The sequence below is a fragment of the Squalius cephalus genome (assembly GCF_949319135.1).
Source record: "Squalius cephalus genome assembly, chromosome: 4".
Classification (NCBI taxonomy): Eukaryota; Metazoa; Chordata; class Actinopteri; order Cypriniformes; family Leuciscidae; genus Squalius; species Squalius cephalus.
This window is the reverse complement of record NC_137125.1, coordinates 48803242-48829423: the sequence shown is the minus strand read 5'-3', so window position 1 is coordinate 48829423 and position 26182 is coordinate 48803242. Positions and strand designations below refer to the sequence as shown.

Genomic DNA, 26182 nt, shown 5'->3' with positions numbered 1-26182 from the left:
AGCTGATCAATAATTCAACATTGAAAAGTGGCACGAGCGCCTTCAGTTCACCTTTTATTTTTCTTAAAAAGCACAAAAAAGGCGCTCAGAAACCAAGACTGGTGTGAAATAATGGATTGTATTACAAATGGTTGATTGGAGCAATTTTTGTAAATATTAATTCACAAATATATAAAAATTGGCAGCAATACAAATGCTACAAGGTATTGGGGTTAAAATACAATAAGTGTATGTATATGTGTGTGTGTGTATATCACTATTCAAAAGTTTGGGATCAGTAAGATTTTTTGAAAGGAATCAGGAATTTTATTCAACAACAAAAAATTGGATTCACTGATCAAAAATGTAATTTTTGTAATGTTACAAAAATATTTTCATTTCAAATAAACGGTGTTCTTTTTATCTTTCTTCATGAAATAATCATAAAAAATGTAAAAATATTAAATATAAAAACTGTTTTCAACATTCATAATAATAAGACATTTTGAGATAATAAAACTTCCACTTCAACCATATTAATAAGCAAAAATGACTATAGATAAATATTACATGTGTTTAATATATATATATATTTTTATTACTGCTGAAGTAAGCGATGAACTTTCTTCTCCTGCATCCAATCATTCCTTAATCCAGAATGGATGCACAGCCAAAAGGTTTATTTTAACTGTGCCCCCCAACTACTGTACATGTGTGAATTTGAATTTCTTTCAGGCTAAGGCTTATTCATTTCACTTTTGGTGTGAATTGGCCTTTACATTTGCAAAAAAAAATTGAAAAGAAAAATGTTTTGTTGTTATGAAGAAAAACAAACAAACAAGCAAGCCCACTCAGGTGTGAAAAAAGTAACTATTATTGTACTATAGTTTTCCCAACTGTATATATATGTGCACGGTGTTGGGAAAAGTTACTTTACATCACTGGTGGTGATATATATATATCTCACCACCACCAGTGATGTAAAGTGGTTTCTGCAGTGGTGAAGTTCCTCTTGTGGCAGGGATTTTGTGTGCCAGGTCGAGCTGCAAGAACAGCACTAAAAGCACAGTGTGTTCATGAGCTGACAAGAACTCAAGAGAGAACATCTGACCCCTGCAGAGAGCAGGAGCTCTGCGCACACTATTAGCACAGCTGAAACTCACAGCACAATGACTCAGGTAAAATTTCTGTCCACCTTAAAAACAAAGGTCACTTTACTTTTGCTGATCGAGTTCAGAATCCTGATTATTTTCCAGTGTTTAGGCTTTTTGCGCTGTTGTTTCTCTGTTTGAGAACAGCCTGATGCCGTCTGCTGCTTTTTCTTGTGAGCTGAAAAGTGCACAGTCATTTTATTCAATCTCACCTCTCAACACTCATTATATGAGTCACTGTGTGTCTCTGCGTGACACCAGGCGTTGAGTATGGATAGTCCTCATATGCACTCTGATCTAGTCAGACGCACAATTACGAGATATTGTGTTATAAATTGACAAATAATCAATTGATACTTTTAAAAAAAATCTGTAAAATGTATGATAAAAACAGCAGCTTGACACCGTGGCGGTTCGGGACGAATACATGTACCATTACATCCCTACCATAACAACTCCTAATACAGTATATATATATATATATATATATATATATATACCGTCACAGTACAGACATCACGGTTCAGTGCATAGAGTCAGACGCAACAGCCCTCATCTGAACCAGCATTGCTAAGTTCACAGTTCTACCAGAAAGACTCGGTAACAATTATACATTTATTAAAAGCCCAGCAAGCAATATTATAATATAAATTTCTTTGGCGTAGGCCCCGTCCGTAGCTCACAATCCGAGGGTACGGGTATGGACCCCCTGGGAGGTTTGGGAAGGGACCATCCTGGTGGTGGTGGGGAGGATTGACAAACTCAGACATGTGTAAGTACCGATCTTTTATACTACAAGTATTAGAACATGATTGGATAGATGAGAAGGTAATAAGTGACGTAACAATTGAGTCTTCCCGGCAGAACTTACGCTAAAGCTTTCATATCATGCTGGAATAACTTGTTTGCACAGAAACAGGCTGCACTAAAGAGACTAGTTTAGGCAATTTTTCTTTTGGAGAAGTTCGTTCTGACAAACGATGAAGGAAAAGCAGAATGATGTCAGCGGAGGGTTTCTGCTGAGTCAGCAAGACACAACCCCAGCGTTCCCCCAGCATTCCCTTGAACTCTACACCAGCACCCGGCTCCCACTGCCCAGCCCTGGAATGAAAGGCATTCTGTTAGACATCCTTGCGCCACTTTACACATTCTCACTCCCTACAGGCGAGAATGGTGTTGCCGACTCTGATGCGGGGGTACGGTGGGTGTATCCACCTCTTTCCATTCTGTCATTTCAGCAATAGAGGGACCAACTGCACCAAAGGACAAGTGGTCGGGGCTTTGGTGGGATCTTTGGTGGGGTCGGGGCTTTGGATAGTAGATCAGGGCAATTTGTTTGATGAAGCAACACAGACACACACATGTTGCGTTTACATGTTTTATGGGGACTTTCCACAGACATAATGATTTTTAAACTGTACAAACGGTATACTCTATCCCCTTTACACTAACTCTACCCCTAAACCTACCCATCACAGAAAACTTTCTGTATTTTTACATTTACCAAAAAACATCCCCATAAAGACAAGGATTTCAAATATTGGCAACTTTGTATATATATGCATAATCTGGGGTTTGCCAGGCCACACACACACACACACAAAGAGAGCGAGGGGAGTGACTCATCCACGACACTGATTCTGTCCCTGTGCCAATAAGCACTGCAGCAGCAGCAATCATTTACATAATAAATATCTCATTACGGAGACAGTAACTGGAATGCATTCATTAATCATCATTAAAGATAACACTCTCTAGATACTCATTAAGATTTCCCAAACCAAAACAGCCCTTGTGAATTACAGTATATTCCCTACAGCCATAAAAAGGTCACAATGACTATAGATGGAGCAACAGACTTTGTTATAAAAGCAACAGTTGGATCAGTAAAAGTAATTCCCTTCTCTTTATTGTGCTATTTTGCTTCTCTATAAATTAATATAAATTAGTGTCAGAGACAAAAACAGGTTTTCCACTGGGGCTACTGAGGGGGGGGGGGGGGGGGGGGGGAAGTGTTGTGATAGTTCCCCCCCCCCCCCCATTCCGAATGTGAAACGGCTTTTCAACCAATAAAAAATGTAGGGAGGGACTTGATTTTGTCCATTGGACATTGATTGGATGGTAGTGGTTTGCTATTGGTGGGTCTCATGTGAGTGACAAGTTGCCCCGCCTTCACGCCAGGCATAAGAGAAGAGAAGAGAAGAGAAGAGAAGAGAAGAGAAGAGAAGAGAAGAGAAGAGAAGAGAAGAGAAGAGAAGAGAAAAGATGTCGCTACAACAGGGAAGGGAAGTTATTTTGATTATAGATTACTGAGGCACATGAATTAAAAAAAAAAGATGTGCACGGATAAATCACTCATAATAAATACCACAATATTTCACAAAATACAAGAATTGTCCATTTTATTTCATGGTGACTTTAAAAGAACTATGAAGTGAAAGTGGGGAGTTTTTTTCCTCTAGAAATACTATTTTAATACTATTTATATACTACTTTTTATATATTTTTCCTAGGAATACTATTTATTATTTTTTCCTGTCCAGTGCATTTAATAATCATGTCTTAATATAATTAGCCTAGCATGTTTATAGTATGTTTTGCAAGAAATACTGTTTTAGTCCTTCTACTTCAAAATATTCCATTAAGCGAACAATTAAGTGAACATAATAGCCTACTGAAAATGTAATAATTTCCTTATTTAACAAAAACCAATGATCTTCATTTTTGATGGGAAAACAAAAGCACCAACATTAGTAGTAAAGTATTAGAAATGTATTTCTGTAATCTTTTTGTTATTTTTCTCTCTCTAAATTATTCTATCCTGTTTAATAAAACGTGCATGAGCTTGAAGATCTGGTGTAGCCTTTAATAGAAATGTTTCCTTCCAGCACAACTGGAGTGATTTAGGTACCTTTCATCACCGGCATCGCCCTCTGCTGGTGTAACGGGCGGAGTGTCCAGTGGAACCGCTATTAATTTACTGCATTGCAGCACTGGGACATTGTCACTCATTTTGGCATGGCGTCTGCACAGATCACACCCAGCAGAAATATGGAAAAACTTATCCAGTAGATATCCTAGACAAAAAAATAAAAAACTTTTCAGAATGCAACATCAGAAAACTTCAGAGTTGCTTGGAAAATCAATATAATAAAAAAAAAAGTTATAAAGGCAATCATGCACTCTCTAGTCAACTAAAGAGTAAATTTCCATCTTAGTTCTTTGTTATTTCCCAGCCAAGCAAAAATGAGTCAGGAAAAGCAAAACACAGGAAACATAGATAATTGATTTAAATTAAATTAAGGTAGGATGGAAGCTTAAACACATTCCATTGATAAAAGTAGATTATTGAATCCAATCTGCAGTGCTGGAGCCAGTGTGTGAATTTGACACTGCAATTACTATTGTGGAGCTACTGATAGCCTACTTCACAGAACAATATTATATAAAAAAAAAAAAAATTAAAAAAAATTAAATTCAAATAAATTATCTGTTGTGACTGCAAGGGTTGCCAATTTTTAAATAAATATGAATTATTATTATTTTATTAAATTTTAAATATTAAACACTAAACATTCATGCAGTGTTTTGGTCCATCTGACCAATCAGAGCAGAGTAGGCTCTCAGAAAGGCGGGGACTATGGAAATGCAAATGCATTTGCCCATATGACATCACAGATCCCACAATATCCAAACAAGCCGCTTTTGGAGCTTGATTAAATAAATGCATTGTTTATAATGAGGAGGATGTTTTAAGCTATGAACCTCGCAGGATGTTTTAAAGCCCTTTAACCAAGATTTAAAAAAAAAATTGCATTCAAAATTAACTTGTTTTTACATCCTCTCACACCTACACACACACACAAATCCACAGCCTCTCTCTTTTATCACGGCAATTAGCAGACTGGCTGCACAGCGGTCCGTGTTCTGCATAAAAAAGTCTTCAAAAGCAACCGTTTAGAGACACTGAGGGAAAATAAACTCCGCTAGCTTTCTCTACCCACAATGTCCCCACCAAGGTCTGTGGCACAATCCAGTGTGGTCACACTGCGGTTTGTTTCTGGGGAAAACTGACCTCGAGCAATTCCTGGGTTACAGGAGCACCGGAGCGTTCCACAGCCCTCAAAAAGCGGATATCCAAAAAGCCCGGTCCAGCCCTTGGGGCCTTTTATAGAGAGCACAGGAAGTACAATCAGTACCCGCGAATTAAACAGCTCTAATTATGAGCTGGAAATGTAGAGCTGAAGAGATCAGCATTAGCATGCACCCTTCGAAAGTCGCTCTATAAATACACCTCTTCACCACCACGTCCTCCATCATGCCATCAGACAGGATGTTACCTTACATCCTTCAGCCCTTTTTCTAATTTTAATATTCAAGATAAACACCGCTCACAGTTCTGGAAATAAAATGGCTCTTCTTTCCATCATTAGCGACATTCCAAATTCATATTCCAACAAAAAATGGATTCTGATATAATTAGTAGTAGGATGATGTGGCTTCTTTATGCTCCATTAGGCTTTCAGTATGTGATTAATGAAGGTGCTAAGCAAACCTTATTGATTGTTCATTTCACAGGGCCCATGAAGGTGTTGCTGTGTCATCAAACCACTGAGGCTCAACTATCACTACAGACTATACAGCAGAAAAGGCAGAAATTAAGAACTGTAAACTCTGCTTTCAGAGCTGGTAATAGGGGAGTTTCACCAACAAAGCTCAGACTGACAGCAAGAGAGTAATTACAACTATCTTAAAGTGAAAGCCCATATTTGTATAAGGTCCCATTCAGTTTCCTCCGAGTTAAGGCCGTTCACAACAAAGACGATAAAGATGTAGTTCTAAAAATATTTCTAAATATAAAAGAATAGCAGAGCCCACACCACAGCTATAACAATAATGGCACAAAGAAACAATATGGTTGGAATCACTTTCAGAACGTTTTTTTTTTTCCAGCAGGTGAACAATAAAATAATGACAGCCAATCAGAATCCACCCTGATTGAAAGAGCTCGAGCAGTCACAGTTCCGATGAGAAGTGAATGAGAAGTGAAACATTTCCTCATGTCATGCCAGTTATACTTTAATTTATAATTTAAGTGTTTAGAAGACAAGGGAAGTCAGCTCTGTAAATGAATAAACTGAGAAAAAGATATATTTTCTTACTTAGTAGTTTTATCTTGTTATACAAATATCTAAACATTCTTAAATTAAAATAAATTTACTTGAGAAGCAAAATTACTTATGGTATATCTTTTTTTATATATATATATTTGAAAGATTATAAATAGAGAAAGATAATCTTGGTTTCCCTCTGAAGCCTCTTTTTCTTAACTGACAGATATTTAACTTTTTCAGAAAACAAGGCTTATTATCATAACCCATTTCCCTTTTAAACGTAAAGTAAAAGTAAATCTTGATTTATGAAATTTTTTGATGTTTGAAAAGTGTTTTTGCATTGAACTTTATGCAATCATATTAAATTCTGGAATAAATTAAATTATACAATTACATATAAATTTAGGATTACACAACTGAAAAACTGTGCAATGTGGTCTGATGATCTTATCTGGTTTGATCTACTGTCAGATTGACAACCAGCAGACCAGCTGGTCAAGTGGGACTGCAACAGAACAAAACATTGTGAGCACGTGACTTTGTTTGGGTGTCTAAACTTTGTGGAAACTAAATAAAACTGCTGGTTTTATTTAGAAGTGGCATTTTTCTGTCTATAGAAGTAACATCTGTCTTTCAGCAACTTTTCAGGTTGTGCACGTGTATAAACAAATTGTGCAATAACATACCTGAAGATGCTTTGATGGGTCACAATAACTCATGCAGTGTGTGTGTGTGTGTGTGTGTGTGTGTGTGTGTGTGTGTGAGTAAAAAAATGTAAATATGATTTGTCTGAGCAGATATTTTAGGAGCTTCTGTAGGAGTTGAAGAATGTGTGGCCACAGACTAGTCTATCGTCTGCTTGGATTGTAGGACGTCGGTACATTTGAGCCGTCCAGGTCCCCTGCGTGACCAACTCAACCAAACTGCCGCCCACTTACCGGCAGGAAAATGACAACCCTTAGAAGATCACTAAGTTTCCTTCGTCGGTCGGCAGGGAGAAAATGAGGGACCAAAGATGGTGATAGTTTCCTGTTGGAGTGGGCGGCAGCGGAGACGTGTCCTGTTCTTCTCTCCATCAGCAGGTTGGCCCATCTCTCCTTCAGAGGTCAGTAGCACAGCGCCATCTTCTGGACGACATAGCACAGACCAATTAAACACTTTTACTATGTCTATGATTAAACACAACAACGGAACCACATGGAAAATTCAACAAAAGGATCAAAATAAACACAATCTCAAAATGGCCTTATGTGGACCAGAATGTGGTATTTTTTGGTATATTTGAAGGACATTTTAAAGTTTTAATGGATTTTGTTTTAATTCATGTGTTATTTTTATTCAGTTTTATAAATTGAACAGCTTGTAAACATACTTTTTGATCAGGAAAAAAAATGAAATAAACTGTTAAACATTAAAGTATAATGCAATCATTTAAGACATAAAGTGTTCTTCAAAATGGAGTCAAGCTGAGGTTCTCTCTCTCTCTCTCTCTCTCTATATATATATATATAAAACCCAATTAACCTCTTTTTTTCCTAAGAATTTAACATGTTTACATACCTCTGTGCATCTCACAAATCACATTTTTAGCATTCAACCTCGAGATAAAAAATACAATTAATGATTTCAGAAACCCGTTATTAGCGACACTGGTGGCCGTTAAATGAACTGCAGCCAACAGCTCGCTCCGATATACTCACGTCAAAGTTCTTTGTCATCTTTGAAGTAAAAATAAGTTGGGAATACCCTTGCAGCGATATACTGTTAACGATCATCCGACACCTTTCACACTGCTGAGCGACATTTCATTTAGAATGAATATGTAAAAGGGTCTATGTGCTGTGTGCTTTCCTCTCAATAACAAAAACACAAATGACAGCAATGAGAAAAAGAGGTCAAGAAGGGTTATGTGAGACTATAGTTTATCCCTTTTCTGTGCATAAAATATTGCAATTATAGTAGACCTACAGAATGTTTTTTCGGTATTATCCTGAACATTGTATAAGCATTTGTTAATGTGTCAGTCAGAGGCTCTGGGAGCGCGTGTAAACGCACATCCTTCTGATTTTCCGAGTCCTTTACATAAAGTTGTTCACGCATTAACAATAAAAAAGCAATTAATATTTTACATTATTTACATATAGCCCCTTTAAAGGTAAAGCATCACAATATTTGACATTTTCTGTGCACATAAATTACACAGTAAACAGTCAAGATTTAACCACAAATGTAAAGAAAAATCAAACCTTCTTAGCTTCACATTTCTCTGAATCTCTTTATTGCATAAACATGAATATATATGTTCAGTACGCGTGAATACTGCGTCATTTTAGAGGCCAAAACCACAGTAGTGTGAGTATAAAGTGCTTATATAACGGACAACATCAAAAACACGTCTTACGATTGGTTGCATTCAGTCAGCTGACAGGATAAATAAATCACTGCAGTTAAATAATTTACACAATAAAATCAATCACACACACTTATATGTGCTTTCGCTTCAGTCGTTGAATTTGTAAGGAGCAATAAATAAAAACACTGGCCATGCCAGACAAACCAAACGGTCACATAATACTGTTAATCAGAGTTTTTGACATCATCCAGGTGGTCTTTTCTGTTGATGAAGACACACTGGATGCGGGCGGCCCGCGGGTCGCTCTCCTCTCTACGGAGGGTGATGATGAACCTGCTGATGCCAGTGTTCGGGCACGGGGAGAACACCTGGTTCATCTTCAGGCCTGCTGGCAGACAGCACTGCAGGTCCTCCACTAGGTGACGCACAGACACACGAATAAACGCCCCGTGACTAACGATCAGAGCATGGACGGGTACGTTGTGGACTCCGTCACTGGCTAGTCCAGCGATGGCAGGCTGTTCTGGTTCTGATGGTCCAGAGCTGGATGCAGAACACTGGTCAGATGAGCCGTGTTCCTCTAACATGCACTGATATAAGGATTTGAGGAACTTCTTGAAGCGTGTCTTTACCTGGATAAACACAGAAACAGTTTCTTCTGTCAGAGCATTCAATCTGATGATCAGTCAGTTACTACACTCATGGAAAAAATACAGTGAAAATTATTAATAGTAAATTTTATAGTTGTGTATTCTACATTTTAAAAGTTTGGTTAAAGGGGACCACAATTATGACTGGTGTAATGATGCTGAAAATCCAGCTTTGATCACAGGAATATATTACATTTTAATATAGAACACACTTATTTTAGATTGTAATAATATTTCACAATATTACTGTATGTTTGCTCAATAAAAACACTACTTCTACTGTATATCCTACTTCTGATTTCCCTCTGCATATAAGTGGCATCATATTTGGCAAAATTCAAGCTCAATTTCTACCTGTTCCAGCGTCTCTCCGCCGGGAGGTGTGTAATCTCGGCAGGCCTGACCCGCTGCGTTCGCCATGTTCTTCAGATGTTCCTTTGGTCTTCCCTCTGCCACCCCAAAACCCTGACCAATACATCACACATGTGCATTTGAACTAACACTACAGCAATCCCTATGGGATACCAAATTAAAGAGATGCTATTTTGTTTTATTAATATTATTACTTATCTTTTTCATTATTATTTCTGATGTTAATCTTATCATTAACATTATATCAAATATTTATAAATGTAATGCACAGTATAAACAGCTGACCAAGTTTACATTTCCCTGCAAGTTGTTTAGTGTATATAACGGTGCATGTGACAAATAAAAATCTCGAATCTTGGCTAAGATAGACACTCACCCTCTCTCTGAGTAAAGGATCCAATATCATCTCAGTCGCAGAAGAATGAAGATTGTTTCCTAAAATGATTTCAGCTGTCTTGAGAAGGAGAAGAAGTTATATTTCACATGATGGATAAATCACTCACAGAATCTAACAGTTGCAGTCACACACACACACACACCTGGACGGCTCTTTGCAGGTTACTGACAAAGACATTGGTGAAATGCAGATCTTTGAGGTACCGGCCAGCTGCCGCCGCCTGCTTATGTCCCGTCTCTGACAGCGGTGTGTCAATGCCCTGACCTACACATTTGAGAAATAAAAAGCATTCATCCACAAACCAAAAAGGTCAACAGCACATCTTGAACAGGGGTTATCGCAAGGAGTAGGCTACTAGGGGGTCTGTGAAAAGGTTTAGAGAAAAAAAGTGTAAAAATGTAAAATAATAATTATAATAATAAGTAAATAAATAAAATGATTGTATATTATAGATTACAATATTAAAATAAAAATAGATAAATAAAATAAAAATGAGTGAATAATGTATCTAACACTTAACACTTAATATATATAAATATACGGCACATGTGTTGCATATCATTCTGTAAAACTTTGCATCTTTTTTTAAAAGCTTGATGATGGTCGCTAGAATGTCATTCTTTCTTTTATTTGAACCACAAAAGTAGATTAAAAAAATATATATATATATACCGCTTGCGCTATTAGAAAATCAGGGTGAGTAAATGATGACTTAAAGGGATAGTTCACCCAAAAATGAAAATTCTGTCATCATTTACTCACCCTCAAGTTGTTTCAAACCTGTAAGAATTTCTTTTTTCTGCTGAACACAAAAGAAGATATTTTGAAAAATGTCTGTAACCATGCATGTAATTTTTTTTTTCCTACTATGGAAGTCAATGGGGTCCATCAACTGTTTGGTTACAGACATTTTTCAAAATATCTTCTTTTGTGTTCAGCAGAAAAAAGAAATTCTTACAGGTTTGAAACAACTTGAGGGAGAGTAAATGATGACAGAATTTTCATTTTTGGGTGAACTATCCCTTTAATTTTAATTTTAGGCGGAACTATCCCTTTAAAAGAAACGAAATATTTTATATATTATTTATTTTATATTATTATTATTATTCACAATATAAATTGTGTCAAAAAACTATAAACAGATGGGAGTCCCTCACACGACGATGATCATATTTTGGGTGTTCGTGGCATCTAACCAATTGAAACCACTGAGGTAAGCATTAACATACACGTGTGTTTACTTACCTTGAAGCAATTTATCTCTGTTGTATTGTGTTTCCCCACTAGGAAACAAGAGCACATAATAAATAGAGATAAATCACTTCAGAAGGGACAGCTCACATGCCATGCCATGTCATGTAGAGGTCATTGTTATCAACTAAGTTACAGACAAAACATGTCCGATCACAGCGTTGACTATATGCAATATAAAGCATTCGTGAAAACATTTAGTGATGCGTATAAGCAGAACAGATGTAGATCACGTGCATGTGCTCTCTGTCCCTACCGTATCACCTAAACAAGAAATCATAAACATTCGTATACATGTACAACAAAAGCAAACATGCAAAACACACAAGTGCTCACTTACTGTCGAACGATCGTTAATGCAAATGTGAGCATAATACAGATTTGCAAGAGTAGATGAAATGTATGACAAGTGTTCTTCCTGGTTCATGAGTCAAAGTGTTGCCGATAAATGACGTCACTTAAATGAACGGAACTCTGTCGCCCTCCTGTGGTGATTTGTGGGAAGTGCACCGCTGCATCTTATGGTTTTTTTTTTACTACGAGTTGCAAATGTTGCTTTCTAATATCTGTTCCTGTTTTTGTACACCAGTAATCAGTTTGTAAATTATAACTTCTGTGAATTGTTTTGTTTTATATACATAATAACGTGTTAAACGTTTTCTTGAACCGCATTCAAATTCAAATCGGGATTTCAAATCAAATTTATTCCTGCCATTAAAAAAAAAAAAAAAAAAAAAAAAAAAATTATATATATATATATATATATATATTATGATAACCGTTTGCAAGAATCACGAACCACGAGTTATTTGTGACAGACGGCGGCGAAAAGAGTAACTAAATAAATAAATTACACTGAACAATGTTACTGAGAAATAATAGGCTTATTATTATTATACAGCGTTCTGCTGTAACTCATTTAAATCACCACAGAAGGGCGCCATTCGGTTCCTTGTCTACAGTGGTATTCGCAATTAACACAACAAAACAAAAAACTGCTCATTTTTGTTCAAATTGATATTTATTGAATTGAATGTGTGATAGGCCAAAATGAGGTAAATATTCAAACTTACAGTCAAAGTGTGAAAATAATTATGGTATTGCTGAAATGCCACTTCTTTGGATATTTTTGGGATGTGGAGGTGGAACTTTTAACAGGTGGCTGCTTCAAAATAACAAAACAAAATAAAATAAAAATAATATCTTGTATCTAAACAATGTGTTGCCCCTGTCTTACATCTACCACCTGGTAAGTACATTTATAAAGTTGTTTGATGAAAGACAAGTTAATAAAAGAAGTTTAAGGCTTCAAGGTTGAAGTTGAAGGTTCAACTACACTTTTTAATCCTCCTCCTCCATATACTCTTGACTGAAGTACTGTGAGGTAATGCGACTGTGGGCAGGAACATTATTTGAAAACAATTAAGGCATTTCATAACACATATTAATATAATAGCTAGGGAAATAAGTCAGACAGCATTGACCAAATGAGGCGAGACTGTTCATGCAGATATGAAAGTAACACTTGCATGCTTGTTTGCTTGTTAAAGGTCCATCTGCAGTAAAATAAATGACAGTGTAAATGCAAACAGAAAACAGACATGCAGCCATCATGAAAACACGTTCAATGATTCTGTGATATAGCAGCAACATGAAAACTGAAGGTATGCAATAGCTCTTTTTTCATTTTTCTTTTTCTTTTAGCAGCACTGGAACACAAGTTTAAACATTTACACAGAAATAAAGGAACTGGGGGGGGGGGGGAATACAAAATTAACATAAGGGTATGATAGCACACAAACACACTGAAAACCAAAATGTGTGAAAATTCTTAAAAAACATGAACAGTTTCAAAAACACTCATAATCAAACTTTGAGCATAAACGTAGAGTTCATTTGCAAAGACGTGTTGGAATGGAACATTGGTCACAACACGTTATATTTTAAGTAAACGCACCTCTGAGTTACTTTTAGGTCCACTAATATAAAGAGAACTGACTTAAGAAATAGATTTTCAAAAGTGCAAGAACAAACTAATGAAGAAAGAGAAAGGAAATTGGCATAATGTTTCAAAATATCTTCTTCCTATATAAGAAAGTTCAAGTAGATGACAAGATCAAATAAAATAGACAAATAAAATAAAGTGATTTAATGAAATTTGATGATGTCCTATCTATGCTGACATGAATTTAACACAACTAAAAAAAAACAACAACTAATCTTGGCATGTCAAACCTCACCATTTCTATGGCAGTTGCTGACTGTTAGATCAGTTTATGGTCTGAATTTGTTGGTCTAAAATTAAAACTATAACCCACAAGCACACCTAATATGGGAAACCAGCCCCAAAACAAAAATAACTTAAAAAAGAAAAACAATGCCAAAAAAAACGAAAACCCTTGCCCTCCTCTTGTATAGCACGGATAACCAGCGAGAGGTGATATCTCAAAGTGCATTTGTATCGTGGATTTGCTAGGAAGGACTCTAAGACTCCCAAATTATTAAACCACCATAAATCCCTTCAGCATAGCGAGTGTCTCTGACTCACATGTGATGGTGTTTTTAAATGTCAAATGAGCAAACAGCACATTTTATTCATCCGACGATTAGATCGTTCCAGAAACCACCTGTCTAAAACCTTTCATATTTCAATCACGTGCAAAATCTTTCATTCTGTGTTCTTCAATTCACCTCTTTTCTTCCTTGCCTACCTCACCTTTACTTCACGTTCACTACATACTTAGTCTACCTGAAACCTACCCGTGTGCTCATGAAGCTGTGATGGTCACCATGTATGGATAGAAACCGTTTAACATATTCATATTCGCTTATTGCATGCAATTACATTCATCTGTAAATAATCCCTATGCTAATGGAATTACTCATACCCAAGAAGTAACTCCTCGGATCATTGTATTAATATCTTGATGATAAGCAAACTGATCCCATTGAAAGGAATGATGGATGTCTCTGTCTAGAATAGCATTTCGTGGATACACCCTAAATTACCTAGTATATAAAAAACGGCCTCTGGGAATTACTAAAGCAATACATTCTATACGATATAAAGCATAACATTCTTAATAATAATGTATTATTGTCCTTATTATTATAATTATTAAATAAAATATCAATAGTATTAATAGATAAAGTTGCATATGATAGCCAATACAGATGTATGCTCTTTGTTAAGCAATATACAACATACTGTATTATTTAATCATGGTTTGAGGCCGATTCAATTTAAATTCAAGTATGTAAAACGCCACCGCCTGCAGATATGAGACGGCAGCAGCAGCTGTTTTGCTCCTTAATAAAACGTCAAGCTTGTGTTTGTATATTATGCGCATATGACCATGACGTCACAGTCACCTTATGTGGCTTTGAAATAAAACTTAAATACAGTAATACAATAATAACTAAATCAATTGTAGGCTAAGTAGGTGTGGTGGATAGGAACAGGAACATCATAAATTGACATCACGGACATCTGTAGGGGTGCAGGACAGGTTTTGAGATTGCGTCCCTTTGTTGTTGGCTCTGCCGTCCGGTTGTTGTTGATGTTGTTGTTGACTTTCTTTCAGGCTGCTGGTCAGTAACTGCTCAATCTGCTCTTGACATGATTTCAGACAGTCCTAGAAGAAATAGAAGGAAAGAAGTAGAAACCAATGTAAGCACTATACTCACTAGTTTCATCCTCAAACGCATTGCATACTGACAAAAAAAATTACGCTGTTGTGCCGTACGGGCCACCTATAGGGATATGGTGATGGTTAAAAAACTGTTTATCGGGGGGAAAGCAATCCTTTTGCGAGAGAACAAAGTTTCTCGTGGGAAAGCAATACTTTTGAGAGAGAACGTAAAGTTTCTCGGGGGAAAGCAATACTTTTGAGAGAGAACGTAAAGTTTCTTGTGGGAAAGCAATACTTTTGTGGGAGAACGTAAAGTTTCTTGGGGGGAAAGCAATACTTTTGAGAGAGAACGTAAAGTTTCTTGTGGGAAAGCAATACTTTTGCGAGAGAACGTAAAGTTTCTCAGAAGAAATCAATACTTTTGTGAAAGAACGTAAAGTTTCTTGTGGGAAAGCAATACTTTTGAGAGAGAACGTAAAGTTTCTTGTGGGAAAGCAATACTTTTGTGGGAGAACGTAAAGTTTCTTGGGGGGAAAGCAATACTTTTGCCAGAGAACGTAAAGTTTCTCAGGTGAAAGCAATACTTTTGAGAGAGAACGTAAAGTTTCTCGGGGGAAAGCAATACTTTTGTGAAAGAACGTAAAGTTTCTCAGAGGAAAGCAATACTTTTGTGAGAGAACGTAAAGTTTCTCATGGGAAAGTAATACTTTTGAGAGAGAACGTAAAGTTTCTCAGAGGAAAGCAATACTTTTGAGAGAGAACGTAAAGTTTCTCAGAGGAAAGCAATACTTTTGAGAGAGAACGTAAAGTTTCTCAGAGGAAAGCAATACTTTTCAGAGAGAACGTAAAGTTTCTCGGGGGAAAGCAATACTTTTGAGAGAGAACGTAAAGTTTCTCAGAGGAAAGCAATACTTTTGTGAGAGAACGTAAAGTTTCTCAGAGGAAAGCAGTACTTTTGCAAGAGAAGGTAAAGTTTCTCATGGGAAAGCAATACGTTTGTGAGAGAACGTAAAGTTTCTCATGGGAAAGCAATACTTTTGTGAGAGAACGTAAAGTTTCTCATGGGAAAGCAATACTTTTGTGAGAGAATGTAAAGTTTCTCAGAGGAAAGCAATACTTTTGTGAGAGAACGTAAAGTTTCTCGGGGGAAAGCAATACTTTTGTGAGCGAACGTAAAGTTTCTCAGACGAAAGCAATACTTTTCAGAGAGAACGTAAAGTTTCTCAGACGAAAGCAATACTTTTCAGAGAGAACTTAAAGTTTCTTAGGGGAAAGCAATACTTTTGTGGGAGAACGTTAAGTTTCTCGGGGGAAAGCAATACTTTTGTGAGAGAACGTAAAGTTTCTCGGGGGAAAGCAATACTTTTCAGAGAGAACGTAAAGTTTCTCAGACGAAAGCAATACTTTTGTGGGAGAACGTAAAGTTTCTTAGGGGAAAGCAATACTTTTGTGGGAGAACGTTAAGTTTCTCGGGGGAAAGCAATACTTTTGTGAGAGAACGTAAAGTTTCTCAGGTGAAAGCAATACTTTTGAGAGAGAACGTAAAGTTTCTTGTGGGAAAGCAATACTTTTGTGGGAGAACGTAAAGTTTCTTGGGGGGAAAGCAATACTTTTGCCAGAGAATGAAAAGTTTCTCGGGGGGGAAAGCAATACTTTTGCGAGAGAACGTAAAGTTTCTCAGAAGAAAGCAATACTTTTGTGAAAGAACGTAAAGTTTCTCAGAGGAAAGCAATACTTTTGAGAGAGAACGTAAAGTTTCTCATGGGAAAGTAATACTTTTGAGAGAGAACGTAAAGTTTCTTGTGGGAAAGCAAAACTTTTGTGAGAGAACGTAAAGTTTCTCGGGGGAAAGCAATACTTTTGTGAGAGAACGTAAAGTTTCTTAGGGGAAAGCAATACTTTTCAGAGAGAACGTAAAGTTTCTCGGGGGAAAGCAATACTTTTGTGAGAGAACGTAAAGTTTCTCAGAGGAAAGCAATACTTTTGCAAGAGAACGTAAAGTTTCTCAGAGGAAAGCAATACTTTTGTGAGAGAACGTAAAGTTTCTCAGAGGAAAGCAATACGTTTGTGAGAGAACGTAAAGTTTCTCATGGGAAAGTAATACTTTTGAGAGAGAACGTAAAGTTTCTTGTGGGAAAGTAATACTTTTGAGAGAGAACGTAAAGTTTCTCAGAGGAAAGTAATACTTTTGTGAGAGAACGTAAAGTTTCTCAGAGGAAAGCAATACTTTTGTGAGAGAACGTAAAGTTTCTCAGAGGAAAGCAATACGTTTGTGAGAACGTAAAGTTTCTCGGGGAAAGCAATACTTTTGTGAGCGAACGTAAAGTTTCTCGGGGAAAGCAATACTTTTGTGAGCGAACGTAAAGTTTCTCGGGGGAAAGCAATACTTTTGTGAGCGAACGTAAAGTTTCTCGGGGGAAAGCAATACTTTTGAGAGAGAACGTAAATTTTCTCAGAGGAAAGCAATACTTTTGTGAGCGAACGTAAAGTTTCTCAGAGGAAAGCAATACTTTTGCAAGAGAACGTAAAGTTTCTCGGGGGAAAGCAATACTTTTCATAGAGAACGTAAAGTTTCTCGGGGGAAAGCAATACTTTTCAGAGAGAACGTAAAGTTTCTCGGGGGAAAGCAATACTTTTCAGAGAGAACGTAAAGTTTCTCGGGGGAAAGCAATACTTTTCAGAGAGAACGTAAAGTTTCTTAGGGGAAAGCAATACTTTTGCGAGAGATAGTAGTATTTCTCAGGGGAAAGCAGAACTTTTGCGATGGACTGTAAAAAAAAATGGTGTAGGATTTACTTTGAAACAATTTTCACTCAGAAATTGATAGTAAATTGCCTGGTTTAAAAAGTGACTTCTGTGTGAATTGTGTTGCCTACATCACTACACTACTGACAAGAGACAATAGTGTAGTGAAATTGAATGCCAAAAGTTTGCTAATGTGACCGCACCTTAAGTTTGCAGTTCCCAGCCAAAATTAAGTTGCAAACTGGTTTAGGCTTTATGTCGATAGGCTACAAAGGACCATGTACTATCAAACAATAAGACTTTGACTTTTTGTGCCAGTGGGAGGTCTAATGAAATGATCCCATATCAAACTCTTGTCTTTCTCAGGATAATTGAAACCTGACAGGCTGTTCTTGCTCTAAACCGAATGAGACAGCCACAACAGGCCCTGTTGTCCTGACAACTACAGGCACAGGAAGGAATGGTTGCTAATGGAGGCATGTGGTGTTTTTTCCAGAACTTCAGATGGAGAAAAAAAAATAACACATTACACTGAGGAAAGACAAAGAATGTGTTCAACCATATGAGTGTATGTGAGGAGTTTAAATGGGGCGTTGACTCTCTGGGTCTAATTCAAAAAAGTTTTACTGTGAGACTTTCAAAACAGCCTGAAGGCGAGATGTGTACGTTTGTGTAAGAGCATGAGTGTGTGTGTGTGTGTGTGTGTGTGTGTGTGTGTGTGTGTGTGTGTGTGTGTGTGTGTGTGTGTGTGTGTGTGTGTGTGTGTGTGTGTGTGTGTGTGTGGGTGTGTGTAGCACTGTGCTTTAATCCACAGATGTGGTTGAGAGGCCTGTGTCTCGCCACAAGTATGCAGCTCTGAAAGCACACTGCCATCATTGCATTGAACACACACTAACATTCATTCATAAAATGACATTTCTCAATTTCCATACAGTCATGCATGAATGTCCTGCACACACACATGTAGGCTATGTCCACAATTTGTCTCTCAAGAAAAATTTACTTTTTTTTAGCGTACAGTCTTTCTCTTGAAAGACCAACATGTCCAATTTAATGTTCAATAAATGCTATCTAGAGAAGTGGATCACTGTACGGAATATTTGAAGGCCCACATATAGGATAGATATTTTCTGTTGTAATTATGACTGTCACACGCACTCAGTTTTGCTTGTTCTAAGTTTCTGTTTTCATGGACTTTCAGTTTGTTTTCATCAGTCATATGTGTTCTTTGTCTTAGTTTCCCGCCAGTCATCAGCTGTCATGGACTCTCAACTGTAAACTGTAAATTGCCTTGATATTTTGACATATAAGAGGTCTTTGTACAGTTAAAACAAGTTTCATAGCTTAAAACGTCTTCCTCATTATAAACAAAGCATTTATTTAAACAAGCTCCAAAAACGACTCGTTTTGATATTGCGGGATCTGCGACATCACACGGGCAAATGCATTTGCCTCCAGAGGCACCATAGGTCCTGCCCACTGGCGTTCAGTCGCTTAACGGCTGACACTTGCTCACTGAATGTGAGCGTCACGTCGCGTCAAAAGCAAATAGAAACCATTACAATCACTGTCGCTGTCTACACTGGATACAGTATACAGTTACTGATGCACTCCATGCGCTTGAGTCTGCCGACAACAGGACAAGTGGAAGAGTAAATGAATGCATAAAGGAAAAAGGAAAGTTTGCTTTGATGCATCCAATTGCTCATTTCTGTAGAGACTTCAGAAGGATACCAGCATCAGGAACAAGTGGATGGTTTATTTTTAATGACATCATGGATTGCATCTGAGGATTATAGGTTTGTTCAGAGAATTTGACTGCAGGTTGTTTTGTCAACAAGGTACAGTTTAATGAGAGTTTGCAAAGGAACTTTTGTTGAAAGATGAAGCAGATGCTTCAGAAAGATTTGGTTTGATGTGGATGATGTTTTCATCGAGTGGTTATTGATGCTGTTTCCTATGCAATGACGTTAGCCAATCATAACAGTGGCTGTTTACTGACAAAACTTAGAGGAGCCACCCCTTAAAAACGTATAATTTATGACAGTCAGAATGAGGGAGGAAAATAATTGTTTTTCCACATATGTATTTGTTTTTGTTTTTTTCAAAAAAAAACTTTAACATTATAAGTGAACCTCAAGGAACATTAAAATAATTTTTAAAAATCCATATCATGACCCCTTTAAATACTGTTCAGAAACAGAAAGTAGTGCAGCTGCTTTGTTTACGGGGATAGCATACACACAGTGTTATACATTTTAACCAGTTGATGGAAAAGTATTCTTAAAAGGCATTCTAAAAATCTTAATAATTTGAAATCTAATATGTAAAAATATATTTTAATATATAATACATTTCAATGATGCTAAAATAACATTGCTTGAAATAAAGCTTTTAAAAAAAGAGATGAGGTCCGAGATGTGTCCAACCCCAGCTGTATTTTTCAATAGGAAATGCATCAAAACAGAAACGAAAAAAATGGGATCTACAGGAAGTTGTTCTGTAGTTCTGTCACAGAATGAATGGATTACTGTACAACTAAGCAAATAAACTTTAGCTTAACCTGGGTTAAACTATATCTCAAAAGATAATTTGCTTTGTAGCATTGTAATTACAGAGATTTTGTTTAAATTGTTTTTAGTATGAAGATGTTGGGACACTTACCACCTCAGTGTGGGTGATTTTAGCCAGCAGCTCCATCAGATTGTCCCCCCACAGATTTTGGTTGCTCTGGTTGGGCTGGAGGCCACATACTGCTGCCCCCACACATCCTGTGGCGATCATGGAGGGAGGGTACATGGTGAAGCTGTGATCTGAGGAAAAAACAAACACACGCATATCCCGAAACATTAGTGACCTGGTCAGTAAGCTCCCTAGAACATTACTCACCTGAGTGAAACTTCTAAATAAATTCCAAGGAAACAGTTCTGATTACGCAATCTGTGGTGTCTGAATGAGGAGGTGCATCTGTTTTGAATTCCACACTAACCTTAACCTGACATTCACACGCTCTCCGGTTTCAGACCTGTTTTAACATCACTACCTCGCTTAAATCCTCCTGCAGCTGCGAATGGAAAATGAGGAGAGCCTTCCTTCTCCTCCCACCCCTTCTTCCTCCCTCCCTTCCTTCATCTCTCAGAGGGCTTTGAGGTTCCAGGAACTACTCCCCCTCTTCCTCTGTCTTGAGATCCTGAGAACGGGCCCTCGGTTTTCAGTTGGAGAGGAAAGCCTCCTCTATTCTGTGCTGGAAGTCGTTCGTTTCATCTGCTTTGTTGGAGTTATCGTGCTGCTTTTTTCAGATGCAGAGGATGCAACAGTCATCCCTGAATAAACACTACACTCGAGTGACTGCCGCTGTTTAGCAGCTGTGCAGTAAACCAACATTCCTAACTTGAGAAAATTGTTAAACGCAACGACAAAAACATTTGCAATAGCTCAAAAAAGCTCTTCTCATGTTTGCTTGGCTCATGTTCAGGCCTCAGCCTCTTGAACAGATGCAGGGCCGCAGAAACACACCCAGTTAAATATACAACACTTTTATAGACGCAAAAAACAAGGCCGAAAGCATCATAACACATTCACATCATGGATTTCTAACACAGAAATGGCTGTTATGTAGATTCAGCCCATCAGGTTTTGATGAATGCTGTCAATGTCACTCAGCACCTACCTGTTGCACAGAGGGCGATGAAGGTTTGCGCGTGTTTGCGGATCAGCGTCTGTCTGTCTTCAGGGAAGGGCAGTTTGTGCAGGATGTGTTCGATGAAATCAAGAGGGGTGATGGCAGCCAGGTTCCATTTTAATTTACTTAGAACCACCAATTCCCACTCCAACAGAGAGACAGAGAGAGGCAAAAACAGAACAAAAGACAATGAATATGATTGGCAGGATAACATACGGAGATTACATTACCCACTATACATGGATACAGGATGCAGAAAGTTTTGGTTATTATCTACGAGCAGGCCCAGATGGCTTGAGGATGGTCTTTTTCAAAATTTCAGCACAATCTGATTGCCCGTTGCTGATTCTACAGCCAATGAGACTGCTTGCTCACTATTTACATAGTCTAGTTCAGTGCTTTGCTCAGTGTAAGCTGGTCATGCAGCACGGCATCAGAGTTCCTCTTAAACGCTCCACCTCTCCCAGCTCCACCTGCCTAGATCTGCTATATTATGTCATGCAATATATATAGTGAAAAATATGCAAACATGCAACATTTTGCAGCCATAAATTCCATGTGGACCTAGTAATGTCTACACTGAATACAATTTGGTGTAGGATTTATTTTGAAAGTAAATTTCACAAATAATTACAAAGAAATGACAAAGTAATTGAATTAAACACGAAATTCAGTAGAAAGACTGAAATGGTATTTTCTCTGAAAACGTACTCCAAAAACCTGTTTTACTTACAAAAATCGCCTTTTACAATGTATATGAACTTTACTGTCAATAAGTCCAACAGTTTGCAAATGATTACACAAACTATATGATATAAATGCCATGGTTTCACTAGTTCACCTGCCCATTCAACCTTAAAGGTTAATAATAAACTAACTTGGCTTGCTGTCCTTGGAGGAGGCTCGAACCCGAGGCTCGGCTTGAGCTCTGAATTAAAAAACCATATGATGGAATTGCGAGGATAGAGATAATTTACTGGAGGAAAAGGGGAGGAGATGTGATGAGATGACGTGGTGCCTGCTGCTTATATAGTATGCTCATAATGATGATTGACAAGACTGAATGTTTAGGCACATCCCGAACCTACGTTTTGAACTTAATTTATTATGTCAGTACCATATTTATTCAGTATTCATAGTTTATTATTTCAGTACCATAGTATCAATATCTGATGCCATCACTTCTCCATTGTTTGTCAATGAAAGTGTATCTGACTGAATCAAACTCCTGACTGCAGTCTATTTTATTGCCCCCTAATGTTTCAACTGGGCAACTGCAATCTTGTGTGGTAATTACATGCTATACTTACTCCAGACAGAAAGATTTTAAAATGCAAAAACATGTATTGCATTAACACACAAGGTTGTGGCATAAACCATAAGCTGTACTGACACTGGTATTTAAAAAGTCTAGGTTGTGTCGTTGTGTCACTCAACACATTCTCCAACTTGTGATTCTTCAAAACAGGAACACTGAGTCAAGTTGCTTTTTAAATATGGATCTTTCTTGCCCAAGGGACATCATAGTTGTAAAATGAATCAAGTCATCATGTAAAGCTCCGCCCCTTGTCTTTGATTTCCACCACCAATGAAGGAGCATTCCATGCACACGCTCAACTTCCTTCCTTGCACGTGCCCGGCTGGCTTTGTTTCGCCCTGCTGAAGCTGCTTTCTGAGAAACTCTCAAGAGCAAAGACACAAGGGGAAAAACAGTCCAAAGTGAGAAGCTCTCCACCCTTATTGTGTGTGTGTTGATGAGTGAAGAGAGAGTGTGAAAGATTTGAAGTTAGTGAAAAATCCGCCAAGTGGGGACAGTCCCTGAAAGTGACACAAAATTAAGGTCAAGACTCCTACAGACACCTCCAGTTCCTTCTGGATGCTTCAGTCTGCTAATAAGAATCTGTGTTGGTACTAAAATTACCACTGCAATTTATGGCAAACCTTTTTGTTAGAACAGTTTACCTTCCTTCCTGTGCTCTCTCTCTCTCTTCCTCGGTCGATAAACACACATCACATCCAAAAGCGATCATCAAGAGATCATTTCAACCCAGACTTTACCAGGGTTTTACCAGCTCATATGAGATTAGAATAGACTGTCTGATGGAAGTAGAGCGTCTTTGCCAATCTACATTCTTAAAAATAAAGGTTCCAAAAGGGGGTTTTCACATTGATGCCATAGAAGAACCATTTTGGGTTCCCTAAAGAACCTCTCAGCTCTTAAAATAACCATTTTTTTCTTAGTGTGAACAACATTTTAATAACATAAAGAACCTTTTGTGCAATGGAAAGGTTTCATGGATGTTAAGGGTTCTTCATGGAACTGTAGATGCCAATAAAGAAAATTTTTTTAAGAGTGTATGCATGAGAACCTTTCAAAACCATTCTCACGCTCATCAGAGATCCCTCACAGCCACAGAGGCCAAAATCACAAGAGCATTTCATCTTAGCTCAAACCAGAAGATTGGTCAATGTCAAAACAACCATTATGTGGCAAAGGAAGCTCTAAATTCACTTACCCAACAATCCCATAGCTACATTTTACAATAATAAAAATATGATGAATCAGAAGCTCACAAACTAGGGCTATTTAATATAAAATCTATGATGTATTTAATCTGGGGTTTGAATAATATAGAATTACACAACAGATGGAAGACTTCTTGCTGTCATCAAGGCCATCAGCAGCTCTTACCAGCAGTTGTTGAGATGTAATAGAGTTGTCCGTGTACATGCAGAGCTTCCTGGCCGACAGCGGCTGGCATGCTTTTAATTTTGAAGCCAGGAAGAGACACACAGCCCCTAAAAGCTGCAAGAAACATTTTCTTGTAGGAACTGCGGCTAAAAACCTGTCCAGGTAGTTCATTGCCAAGGGAAAGATATCCTCTTCACATTTCTCCTCTTCACACACCTACAGGGACACGGACAGAATTAATTCACAATTTAGACTGTTTGTCAAATGCTTAGTGTGCATTGAACAACTTCATCATATTTCTTATACTCTTCAACCAGGCCTTATGTTCTTTTCATTGGATATTTCATTTTTTAGCTTTACTACATGGGACATTATTATGTTTCTATAATATATATTAGCTATAGGCCTATACTTTCCTACACGTAAGCTATATGAATTCTACTTTATGTAATATTAGTTTCGTAGCCTACAATCTGCAACTACAATATGTTCCTACTGTAACTCTTTTCATGAGAAAGAGGAAGTTTCCAGTGGTAAAGATCTTCATTCATTTCAAGCCGGGTGTGCTTTGAAACCAAATGACGCCCACACATGACTGCTTTGGTGATTCGTCACGGTAAAAAAAGTGATCTAAACTCAGTTCCTAATGTCAATGACAGCACATAATTTCACACATAGGCCTATGTGTCGCTCTAATTAAACTCTATAAGACTATTGCGTTGCATTGATGAACTGTAAAACATTTAAATCGACGATTCTCAACATGGTTGCACTTTCGCACAAGCAACTCACAGGCTGTTTAAAAAATTCACAAAAATTACACAAATGCAAAAAAACATTAAACATGCACACGTAAATAAAGCACAGACCCTCATCTGTCCAATAAAGCAAGTCTTGAAAAAACACACAAAAGCGTTTAATATTAAAATTACATGTGGGCTATCACGAAGTGTGGAGGTTTGAGTTGCATTTCCTGCTGATTTCTCGATCAAAATTTCCTTGCCAATATTTGCACATCGATGAATAGATTAGCCTACACATAGGCTGCCTATATGCTATCCATACAGGTGTGGGCTAATGTTTTTTTAGTTTGTACTTCAGAAATGGTTCTTGACTTTGACTGTCTGCCAAAGTCCAGCTAGCTACTTCAGATTCTTGCCAACATAATCTGCATTACATAATACTTTTTGTATAGTCTTTACACACTCCAACCAAACACTTTCCATAAATAAACCTTTAACTACAAACCTCCAGCATCCACGTCGCGACCATCCGCCTCATAAAAGGCTGAATATCTTTCTGGACACGTTTAAAATAGGGTCCCTGCGGAACATATCTGTCCTCCACTGTTAGAAGACTTTGCAATACTCTTTCATCGCAGAAGATGTTGGGATCTCTCTGAGCTCGCATTATTGTGTCCTTTTCCAAGCAAAAAAGTTCCATGTTTGGGCTTTTCTCGGTGTTATAGGCTATCTAATATAACCACCTCACAGTGCCAGCTGCATGTGGCTGTGCCTATGCAAAGAGGACGATGGTGTTCTTTAGGCATCAATAAGTCGTCTGCACTGTTAAAACTTTCACTTTTTACATCACGGAGGCTTCCAATCCCAGGCACGAGTCTTTCTTTCTGAACTACAGACTACAGATGAAGCAGATCAACTCCAATGACTGAATGACCACCCAAAAGGCAATGTCGGTCCCTCCTCCTCCTCCTCAATTCACGTTGCAAAAAATGCTCATATTCTCCCCTTCCTGCCCATGCAGCCATGGCACATGCATGGCATTCTAGCCAATCTTTTATTAAACAACTACTCAACCACCCGTGCAAAAATAAATTCAGTATATTGAAACAGGTCCCGGAAGAGACAAATATTTTTTTTTTACATGCATGACATAGCCTGCATGACACATGATGTGATTTTTTTTCTGAATATTATTTCCCCTCACGTGCTGATGCACATGTCCAACTCATTTTACTCACTGCTACCATTTACTGGTGAATTTAATTACTCCGTTTGAATATTTACTGTAAGTGTTACCATTTCATGCTAAATTTAAATGCATTGTTTGCACATTATGCGCACTTGAAGCTTGTAATAATAGGGTCAAATGGTTTTAATGTCTCACTATTAGAGTTCATGCACAGTGGAAATCCTATATAATA

General features: G+C 37.6%; 2 protein-coding genes across 2 annotated transcripts; both read right to left on the bottom strand.

Annotated features, from left to right (window-relative positions):
- Positions 1-7562: 7562 nt before the first annotated feature.
- On the bottom strand, positions 7563-11765 carry tigarb (TP53 induced glycolysis regulatory phosphatase b). The gene is made up of 6 exons (XM_079868600.1): positions 11608-11765; positions 11262-11299; positions 10159-10280; positions 9996-10073; positions 9602-9712; positions 7563-9229 (listed from the first exon to the last, which is right to left on the bottom strand). Exons 1-6 carry the CDS (start codon positions 11637-11639, stop codon positions 8822-8824), a joined length of 789 nt encoding a protein of 262 aa, XP_079724726.1. The 5' UTR covers positions 11640-11765; the 3' UTR covers positions 7563-8821.
- Positions 11766-12467: 702 nt separating this feature from the next.
- Positions 12468-25869, bottom strand: ccnd2b (cyclin D2, b). Its single transcript, XM_079868599.1, has 5 exons — positions 25267-25869; positions 24021-24234; positions 21315-21476; positions 20309-20457; positions 12468-14902 (listed from the first exon to the last, which is right to left on the bottom strand). The coding sequence occupies exons 1-5, from the start codon at positions 25459-25461 to the stop codon at positions 14735-14737; spliced, it is 888 nt and encodes a 295-aa protein (XP_079724725.1). The 5' UTR covers positions 25462-25869; the 3' UTR covers positions 12468-14734.
- Positions 25870-26182: the final 313 nt, after the last annotated feature.

Excerpts from the sequence above, each read along its gene's own strand:
- tigarb (XM_079868600.1), bottom strand. The coding sequence starts at position 11,639 with ATGCTCACATTTGCATTAACGATCGTTCGACA. Across the intron at positions 9,713-9,995 it reads ATCCTTTACTCAGAGAGAGG|GGTTTTGGGGTGGCAGAGGG; the intron begins GTGAGTGTCTAT and ends TGTATTGGTCAG. Across the intron at positions 9,230-9,601 it reads GCGGAGAGACGCTGGAACAG|GTAAAGACACGCTTCAAGAA; the intron begins GTAGAAATTGAG and ends GTGTTTATCCAG.
- ccnd2b (XM_079868599.1), bottom strand. The coding sequence starts at position 25,461 with ATGGAACTTTTTTGCTTGGAAAAGGACACAATAATGCGAGCTCAGAGA. Across the intron at positions 24,235-25,266 it reads TCGCGACGTGGATGCTGGAG|GTGTGTGAAGAGGAGAAATG; the intron begins GTTTGTAGTTAA and ends GTGTCCCTGTAG. Across the intron at positions 21,477-24,020 it reads TATTACATCTCAACAACTGC|TGGAGTGGGAATTGGTGGTT; the intron begins TGGTAAGAGCTG and ends CTGTCTCTCTGT.